General features: G+C 45.0%; 1 protein-coding gene across 1 annotated transcript in view; it reads right to left on the reverse strand.

Moving 5' to 3' along the window:
* Positions 1–4054: 4054 nt before the first annotated feature.
* Positions 4055–10271, reverse strand: part of LOC103201932 (cytochrome P450 4A6-like) — a 51237-nt gene continuing 45020 nt past the window's right edge. Inside the window, exons 6-13 of the mRNA XM_007946702.2 lie at positions 8883–9007; positions 8415–8569; positions 7837–7943; positions 7563–7753; positions 7330–7463; positions 6369–6433; positions 6141–6217; positions 4055–4223 (exon numbers count right to left, since the gene is read on the reverse strand). Coding sequence (XP_007944893.2) covers positions 4055–4223; positions 6141–6217; positions 6369–6433; positions 7330–7463; positions 7563–7753; positions 7837–7943; positions 8415–8569; positions 8883–9007 — 1023 coding nt within the window. The remainder of the gene's footprint in view (positions 4224–6140; positions 6218–6368; positions 6434–7329; positions 7464–7562; positions 7754–7836; positions 7944–8414; positions 8570–8882; positions 9008–10271) is intronic.

Raw genomic sequence — 10271 nt, forward strand, 5'->3', positions numbered from 1 at the left:
TCACAGATACAGGGGCAGGAATTCAACACATGTTCTGGAGGACATAATTCAATCCATAACAGGCTATTCTTGTCATTGTCAGCATTTGTGTGTCTCAGTCACAAGGCCTTCTGGGCTTTCCGAGTTGGCTGGATGAAGGCATCATTGTCGCTAAAGGGAGAATTTTGGCAAGAGATGGTTCTTGATTTGGATGGGGTTTGAAATTGGGAGAAGAAATTTGAAGAGGGCCCCATGGCATAACCATGTGGTAGAGTAGAGATCCTTTCTTGCAGACCCTGCAGGAGTGCTTGACAGTTAGGGCATACACACTGTTATGGTTCAGGGTGTAAGGCCAGTAAAACCAAACCAAACTCACTGCCATTGGTTTAATTCTGACTCATAGTGACCAAGCCTATACATCTTTATGAAAGCAGACTGCTTCATCATTCTTCCTCAAAGAGGCTGATGTGTTTGAACCATTGACCTTTCAGTTAGCAGCCAAATACCTTAACCACCATACCATCAGATGTCCTTGTAAAGCCATTAAAAAAACAAAACAACAAAACAACAACGACAAAAAAACACCTCACTGCCATCGAGTCAATTCTAACTCATAGTGACACTAACTGGGTTTCCAAGGCTGCAAATCTTTATGGAAGCAGACTTACCCATCTTTCTTCTGTGGAGTAGCTGGTGAGTTTGAACCACTGACCTTTCATTTTTCAGGCAAATGCCTTAACCACTACACCACCAGAGCTCCTTTGTAAAGCCACTAGTGGGCTCTAATGCAGGATACAAAGAGGAGCAGAAAAGAGGGCAAAGGAGACTGCAGGGTATAGCTTGGGGGAGACTGGAGAGGAAATGTGCAGTCTTGGATTGAGGACATCTCTGCATCACTAGGGATGTTGCATCTGGGGATCTTCCCTCCCACTCCTGAGGGTTCCCCTATCAGAAGAAAGCCACACAGTCTGGTAAGCCTACCACAGGCCACTTACTCACTCATGCAAACTCCTCCCAATACACAGACTTCCCACCCACCCAAGAATGGCATGCAGGAGCCCTAGCCAGGTATGCTCCTTACCTGTTTGATTTACATCCCATTTACCCAACTCTCCTCTCTGTTTCCTGGCACTTGGTCACATCTTGCTCTTTAGAAGCAAAGATAAAGTTTCAACAGCTACCATTTGGAAGATGAGCCCAGAGGTCAAAATTACCTCCTTCTTGTGGGTGGCACCTGACCCCAAAATGCATCCATTTTCCATGGCTTTATTTGGATGCTAGAAGGCCTGAGAAGAAGGATGGGTGGAGAACATGCTCTCACTTCAATATCAAAGGAAGAATCCACTAGGCCATCATCTGGAGGAAACTTGACCCAAAGACCTCTGACTGACTTTTTTTAACCCAAACTCCATAATTACCAGTGAAACTCACCCTGATAGCAAGTTTTGGTGAGAAAACAGCTGAAAGCACTGGTGTCAGAAGGAGAGTAGAGGTACCTTGTGGGAGAAGAGGATGGGGGACCCACAGGCACTACTGATGCGTTTCACTTGCCTTAGTACAGCCTCCTTCCTCCTGTGATCCCAGGCTTTTTTGTCCATGTGTGTTTGGAAGTGTGAGGTGCATACTTGGCCATGTGGGGGTGTGGGCTGTAGTGAATGTCTATATCTGTGTAAGACATGGTGTGAACTCAGTCTGGTCTCAGTACATTTCCTTGACCCACCACAGTCACTTTTTAGTTTCTTTCCCCACCTCCTTGGAATAATGGTTAGCACATACATCCTTGGCTCTTTGACCAGAGTTCTGGCCATTGTTTTCCTATGTTTCCTATGCATGGGCCATCCTAATCTCTTTTGTACCATCTGATGCCAGAGAACCCACTGAGACTCCTGTCTAGGAAATTTCACACTCATTCTTTTTCTCCAAGCCTCCAGGGCAAGCACAAAGTGACCAGCACCCTCCTCACAAGTCAGGGCTGAACTAGTACTGAAAACTACAATGGACAGGGAGACCAGGGGCTTAGGAGGGATACCTTGGCTATAGCCACAGGCTAGGGGAGAATTCCCTTCCAGGTAGTAATACAAACCCTCACACAGCAGGCAGAGGACAGTAGGGAGATTTGTGTATGGCAGCCAGTGCCTTGACCTAGAAATGGGGGAAAACTGTGGCCAGAATCAGCAAGAGACAGAACCTCAGAGTTGAGAGAGACTGGTGGTAGCAAGGACACCTACCAGCCCAGAGAACCTATCAGCTTTGCAAAACAGCCAGGTACTGGGAAGAGATCACAGTCTTAGGAGGACCAACACCTAGGAAATCATCATATGGGGCAGTTTGATGAGCTCCCTTTTCTACTAGGGTTTCAGAAAGCTGGGTGAGTGGGGCAACAGGCTGACCTACGGGTGACTGTTATGAGGCTGTCCTGTGGAGACAGGGCAGGGGCTGCAGGCTGGTGTCTGATATCCTCTTCAACAAGTCTAGTCCATTTGTCCACGCTGGAAAGTCCACAGTGAGCTATCACCCAGTCTTTGAGCCTCCTGAGGAACTGTCAGACTTTTTGTGCTAGGAAGTCCTGAATGGTGCTTGCTGACAGAGGCAAATTGGGGGCTACTTTATCAAAAACTTCTGGGCCATGAAGGCTGGGTCTTCAAGGCCCTCATGCTGGCTGAGGACTGCAAATACTTCTGCTCAAAGCAAGAAAGATTGTAGGTGATTCCTACTCTACAAATCTAGTGAGAGATGTGCTTAATCCCTGAGTAAAATGGAGACATATTCCCTTTACCTTTCAGGGGTGAACTCTTCCCCAGTGCATGTGAGGTAGGAGCTCTGTCTCTAAATCCAGCTTACATGGTAGCCTTCAGTAGCTGGGTGGAATGTGGGTGCCAAGGACTACATAGAATGTAGACTTTGTGGAGGAGCTGGGAAGCATCAGGTTGTGCTGGGGTTACTTGATGTAGCACACAGGGTTCTGGGAACCACACAGAAAGTGTCAACTCTCTTTTCCTTCTTCAGAAGGGACTTCTCTCCTCATCCCCTCTCTTCCTTGCCTTCCTTCCTCATTTCAAGGAGAACAGACACTGTTTGAAGCACTGTGTACTTTATTCTACCTGGGCATGGCTGGGAGGGGGTAAAGAAGCAGAGGGTTGGGTGAATGACAAAATGTGTAGATAGGTGAGATTCAGGCATGATGCCCAGATGGCAGTCATAAAGGGACTGTGATACACTGAAAAATGGCCTCAGAATGTTTATAATCAAATGTGTGGAAACTGTGACTATGTTACCTTATATGGCAAAAAGGAGTTTGCAGGTGTGATTATGTTAAGGATTTTGAAATAGAGAGATTTTTCTGGATTATCTGAGTGAGCCAAACTATCATGAAGTTCATTATAAGAGAGAAGCCAACGTAAGGAAGAAGCAAAAAGAAGTTTAGATGCTGCAGGCTTTGAGGATGAAGAAGGGAGCCATGAGTGAATGAAGTGAAGGACAGCAGCTCTAAACTCATTGCCATTGAGTCTATGCCTACTCATAATGACTTTATGGATGACAGTTGCTCTAGAATATGGAAAAGGCAAGGAAATGGAATCTCCCCTAGTGCCTCATGAGGGACACTGTCCTGGCACCACTGTGTTTTTCATCTGGTGGAATCCATTCCAGATTTCTGACCTCCAGAACTGTAAGAGAATAAATATGTGTTGTTTTTAGTCACTAAGTTATAGTAATTTGTTATAGCAGCAACAGGAAACTCATACAGGGCTAGGCAAGTAGGCAGAGGGAAAAGCCTGGAAGATGGTTAGACAGGCTAGATATCAGGCAGGTCATTAGGAGTTAGTTAGACAGTCAAGAGATGCAAGTGTAGGAAGGTAGGCAGACAAATGGGGAGGGAACCTGGAAAATGGTGGGCATAGAGAAGGGCAGACAGTTTGGGGAACAGGAGGTAGAATGTCAGGAAGGTGTAAAATAGGAAACAGGAAGATGTGTAGACACAGAAGGGACAGGAGCAGGAGGATAGAAAGACATAGTGAAAGTCAGAAGGTTGTCTAAGGGAAGTAGATAGGAAGAACCTACCTTTTCACTACTGGGGTTAGAGAAGCTTCTTCAGATGCAGGTGGATCCCATTCTTGGACTTCAACACAATTCCGGGAACTGGGAAGGGAATCCTGGTTGGGTCTGGTGACAACTCAAAGCGGAGCAGGATCAAGGCCACAGCTACCTTCAGCTCGATCATAGCAAACTGCTTCCCAATGCAGTTCCTGAGCCAAGGAGAGACATCTAAGAGTAGCCAACTTTAGACTTCATTCTGAGCTGGGAAGACATTGGCACTGAGCCTTCCTTGATGGGGCCTAGCTCCCATTCCTCTGCTTACAGGTCACATTCTTCTATCTCCACTTTTGTAACATAATACTTTGACTTTTTGGTCTCCTTTCCAGACAGCAGCCATGGCTCTACTTAGACTCTGTGATCTCTCTATCACAGGTAGGACAGAGCCCAAATGCCTTTGTTACCATTTTAACCCCTGTATGGGCTGCTGGCTTAGCTAACTTTACCATTACAGATCCACTTCCTAGCTGAAGTTACTATTATTGGGATCACTGAGCATGCCTTCCCTTCACCTCTGCCTGCTCACATCCTCAAGTTTCATTTGCAGTGAACAGACTGCCCTCATCCCCTCTTCCAGTTTTCTTCTTTCCCTGTCCCCTGGGAGAGTATTAGGATTCCATTCAAGGACACATTGCAGTCCAGGGCCTAGGGTAGTACCAGGATTGTGGGAAGAACAAAAACTATTCAATGAATGAAAGAGTGAATGAATAAATTAATTATGTTTTCACTTACAGCTATTTATTTGTGTGCATTTCTGCCCTTGATTGAAAAGTCTGGGAGGCATGGAGAGTATCTCTCAGGTCTGTGTTGTCATCTCCCAGACAAGACTTGGCACACAGAGCACACATTCAATAAATATTTTTGTAGTGGAATTATATGAATTGAATTGAGTAAAACGCAATAAAATAGAATGGAATCAAATCAAATTAAATATTAGTTCTGGCTTCTAAATTCAGCTACCCAAGACTCTACTGCTTTCTAGGGTTTACAAGAAGGAATCATTTCAGAGGAAACCAAATTCTGGAAAGCTAATTTGTTCAAGGATGGTATGCTGAAGGACAGATGACTATGACTAACCCATTGAAGAACTAGAAGAATTATGGATTCACCAAAACCTTTCTATGCTAAACACAATGTTCATAGCAATTTGTATTTCACAGAATGATTTCAGTAGCCTTTGATATTTTCACAGTAGCCATTTTGATTGTATTTGTCTCATTGGAACAGCAATTTCCCATGTATTTTATAAGTTACACACCAGGAACCTTTCAAATTTTAAGTTTCATATACAATATCACAGGTGTGCTCTCAAAACCAATATATTGTTCTTATTTTTATGCTTCCTTTCTTTTTCCCCCACCCCCTACCTCTTTTTTGGTCACCTTTGAACTATGTAGACTCTGTGTTATTTTGTGGTGGATAGACCCCACTCCATATGAAAAATTTTGCCAAATAGAATTTTTTTCCTGGGACTGTGAACACTAACTGACAATTTTTGTTGGGATAGCCTGAAACACAGAGGTGACTGAAATTGGTATATACTTCTTTCAAAAGGCAACCATAAGCTTTCAAATATATGGGTTGAACATTTGGGACATACATATGGAATTTGAAACCCATGCAAAGATTTGTTTCAATGGGAAGGCAGATTATTGAAGTAAGTAAGAAAGGCAGTGGACTTGATTGAGAATGATTAGGAAGAGAGAAACCCAATTCTAAAAATTGAGACAATTGAGAAAAGCAGAACTCCAGAAATGGGAAAATCCCAAGATAGCCTATCTTGGAAAGTCCTAGTTCTAGATAAGGAAAATACCAGAATACACTGAATTTGGAAAACTTGGCCATTCTGAATGTCATGGGCCATTGGGAGAGAGCAGTGGGAGGAAAGTCTCCATGGCTTGCCCTGAAATTCAACTTCTCTTTTGTACACTTGCACACACACAAGCCCCCCTTCCCACAAACACCAACACTACCAGGCCTAGCCAATGCTGTCACCTATGGACATCACTACCGTTGGGGTACACACCCAGAAAACCTTTCTGCATTTCCATACCAGAATGCCTTCTCACCTTGGTCCTCCTGAGAAGGGCAGGAAGGCGTGGCTATGTTGGTCTGAGCCTGGTGCAAACCGGGAAGGATCAAACACCTGCAAAACAAACATGGGAGCCAGAGCCAGAACAACTAGGAGTCAAGCTTTTCCTTCTAACCCATGAAGGGGCAAGACTCTAAGAGGTGGAAGTTTGAAGAGGTGTTGTTCTTGAGAAATCATCCCATCCCTGTTTCCCAGGGTCTCATACCTCTGGGTCAGACCACACTTTTGGGTTGTGGTGGAGAGCGTAAATATTTGGTGAGACTCTGATTCCTGTGGGCAAGTTAGAGACAGAGAAAAGAATGACATGCTTATGGGATGTCAAGTTGGTACTTTAGCCAGTAAAATGGATGTGGATACACAAAATGACTGGATGCCACAAACCAAGAGAAGCAAGATAGAATCCAAAACTGACTGTAGTAACCCAAGAGATACAGTGACTCATTCTATCTTTACAACTACCATCCATGGAAAACATTTATTTCCTTTTTTAAAAAATGAGGCAGTGGAGGTTCAGAGAAACTGGGCAACTTGCCTAAATCGTACACCTAGGATGTAGGAGTGCAGAGATTCATATCAATGGGAGGTGAGCCAACAGACAGCCTCTGACCATGGCTATGGTCTCACAATTGGTCATTAGCTGCTCTCTGCTATCGTCCTGAGGATTCCTTTGAATTTAGACCCCAGCTGACCCATGACACTGGATTTCCTGATCGTCATTTGCTGTGAAAACCCAGAATGAAAATCACATCTACACTCCTCTTCCCTGATTCTCTCTTGAGCCCTTGTACATTTCAGTGAATTAGGATTTTAGAGCTGAAGAAACCACATTCTAACACTAAAATTTCCTGTGGAGAAAACTCAGTGGATTGAATCAATATCATATGAACTAACATATGCATACTTCATGGAGTCTCTGGGTGTGCAGCCTTAAACTAGTTCTGCTAACTAAAACGTTAAAAGATTGAGTTCATCCGGGATTGCCTTGGAAGAAAGGCCTTGTGATTTACTTCTGAAAAACCAATCATTGAAAACCCTATGGAGCTCAGTTCTATTAGACACACATGTGGTTGCCATGAGTGGGGAGGGGTGTCAACTCATGGCAACTGGTGGTGGTGGGTGGATATAGTTCCTGGAATTCAGGTGAGTGATTGTGATGAAATTCATACCTTTGGGTAAGGAACGTCCATCAGGGAAGGTGATGGGCTTGCTGAGCAGCCGGCCAATGCTTGGTACTGGAGGGTATAATCGCAGAGCTTCCTTGATGCACATGGTGGTATAGGGCATCTGCTGTAGGTCATTCCTGAGAAGAATCCCAGCCTGAGGAGCATGCAGGCCCTGGATAGCCCAGGGGTTTTTCCTTTACCGAGAGCCAGAGCTCTCCTGTCTCTTAAATATGTACCACATGATGAAGGTTCTATTCCCCAGGAGGTTCTGGATCTCTTCCCGGCAACTCTGCTGATGCTTGGGGTGCTTAGCCAGGGCATAGAGGGTCCAAGAGATGCCACTGGCTGTGGTGTCATGGCCCTCAAACATAAAAGTGTCCACTTCAGCACGGAGGTCCTTGTGGGATAAGCTGGTCCCATTCTCCATCTGTGGGAAGCCCCGAGAAGAATACAGAGTTTACCCCTAGACCCAGATCTTCTAGACAAAGCCTAGTTCTTTCCCATACTCACTTTGGCACATAGGAGAATGTCCAGGAAATTCAAATGCCTCTTCCTCCTGATCTTTTCCAGCTCTCCCTCCTCCTGCAGTCGGGCCTTTCTCAGCTTGATCACTTGATCTGGGCCATGAAAATGGTTTACAATGGAAGGTAATAACTCTGGGCACAGCAGACACAGACACTCACAGCAGCCACATTAGTCATAACTGTCACCATTCTGGGCATCAACTCTGACTGAGGTGGAGCTCAGGATAAGTGTGGAATTGGCTATGGGTTGGAAGTGAATGCTCTAGCACCAGTAAATTGCTGGTCAGGACACCCTCACTAGCAGAGCCATGGAGGCTGTTTGTGTGTATCCTGGGATGGGGTCTCATCAGCCATCACCAAGTGTGATGACACATGTAAACCTCTGGCACTGTTCCTGGCACACAATATCTCCATGCCAATCTACTGCCCCAGTGTTGTACCCACCCCAGGTGTGTACCAGGTCCTACAGGAGCTCTAAGTGTTCTGGCCAGAGAGATAAAGTTGAGTTCCTTTGTTCTGGGCCTTAGTGGAAGAGGGAGGCTGACTGGGAGAGGAAACCAGAACCTGTGTACTGATGGATAACTTGACTGGCATGGTGGGTCAAGCGGCCATCAGGGGTCAGTCTATAGATGATATCATTCTGGTAGAAGGCATTCCTCACACGGGAAACCACCAAGTTGCTCATGGCCCCAATGGCCTGGATATAAGAGTGGAAGTTCCTGAAGGCAGAGGATGCAGAAGACATTAGATGGGAGGGAGACCTCTGAGGTGGAGTGGGGATCTGGTTGAAGGTATATTAAAAAATCAGGGACAGGCACCACTGAAACATCCATATCTTCTGGTCTTAACTCTTGTGGTCCCCAACCCTTGATAAGGTAACATGAGTAACCAGGTTTCACTTTATGTGTCTCGTGTCCAGATAGAATCTTGCTTTGTATTGAGATGAGCACACCAGATGCTCCACCTGTCTGTCAGGTAAGTCCACAGCCAGTTGGTACAAACAAGGACCCTAAGCTTAAGATCTTTACTAACCTGTCCACCTGGACACTGCCTTGATAGCTGAAGGCGCACTTCATGATGGTTTCCAGGGTCATCAATGAGACGTGTTCAAAAATCTCCAGATATGAGTCCTGGGTGGTAAGCTTCTCCCACTTGTCCTGGAAGGAGGGTGACATTGATTCTACTCAGACTCTTCCAGGAGGCCCTTGCTAACCAGGCTAGACTCTCTTCTTTGTCTCCCTGGATGTCCTGTAGGAAATTACTTGCTTTGTAAAGCAGATAGCATTGTACCAAAGTGAGACTGGAAAGCAAATATAATTAAAGAATCATCTCATAATAGTCTAAATCAGCTTTTAAATTATGGAAAACTTATGGTGGTAACTTATGGTAAACACTTACTGGAAAACACTTCTTTCTGGGTTCTTAGAGTAGGAGGACTCTTTAGTTCTGAGAGCTGAGGTAGACCTGAGGGGCAGGTTGCACCATACTTTTATCAATCAAAAGTGTCAATGCAAGATAAAGCTTAAGGGGTCAGGATGGGATTGATCAGGGAAAGGATATTGGGGGCTTAAACTCCTTTTTGAGCAATTTTTTTTTTCTTCCCACTGAGCCAACTTGGGTGACAAATCAGAGTTCTGATGCAAAGTGATGGAATGATAGAGTCTGGGCCATGAGAATATAGAGCCAGTGTCCATTTCTCTATGGGGTGGCTCAAATTCATGTACAAGTCCTAGGCCTCAGGCCAGAGATAAGTGACATTCTGGATGTCCTCTCTGCCACTGAAGATGGTATTGACTAGGCCACCCAATTGCAACCCTGCTGTCCAAGAGGCCTTGACCACTCCTTCGTCCATGGTGGTGAAAACATGAAGGTAGGTGGTGAGGAGATCTCTGCATAGACCCTTGCCCTGTCTTTTTGGATGATGAGCAAAGTGTGGATCTAAAATAGTGGCTGGATCCTCTCTCATCCTATCTATTTTGGAGAAGCCTAATTTCACTTTACAGTAGTGCTCTGAGAGTCTGATTTTTGGTAAGTGCCAGAGGAGTTTTCAGTCAATCAGGAGAGGAATTTTTTTTAATACTAATATGACAACAGAGCTTCTTTCTACATGCTGGAGAACCAGTGTATTTGGGCAAGTATGAAAGTGTGTGTAGGAGTGCATGCCTGTGCATATCTACCAAGTATGTCTTGATGTATCTAAATATGTGTGTATGTATGTCAATAGGTTTGTCTGAACACGTACCTTAGTGTGTCAGTGAGCACATGTGTGTCAGAGTGTAGGAATCACATCAAAGTTAGTTCTTTGTTGTTGTTAAGTGCCGTCGAGTCGTTTCCGACTCATAGCGACCCATGCACAGCAAAACGAAACACTGCCCGATCCCGCGCCAGCCCCACAATCCCTGCTATACTTGAGCCCATCAT

Source organism: Orycteropus afer, unplaced genomic scaffold, assembly GCF_000298275.1.
Source record: "Orycteropus afer afer isolate SDZICR_OR568_19922 unplaced genomic scaffold, OryAfe1.0 scaffold00169, whole genome shotgun sequence".
Classification (NCBI taxonomy): domain Eukaryota; kingdom Metazoa; phylum Chordata; class Mammalia; order Tubulidentata; family Orycteropodidae; genus Orycteropus; species Orycteropus afer.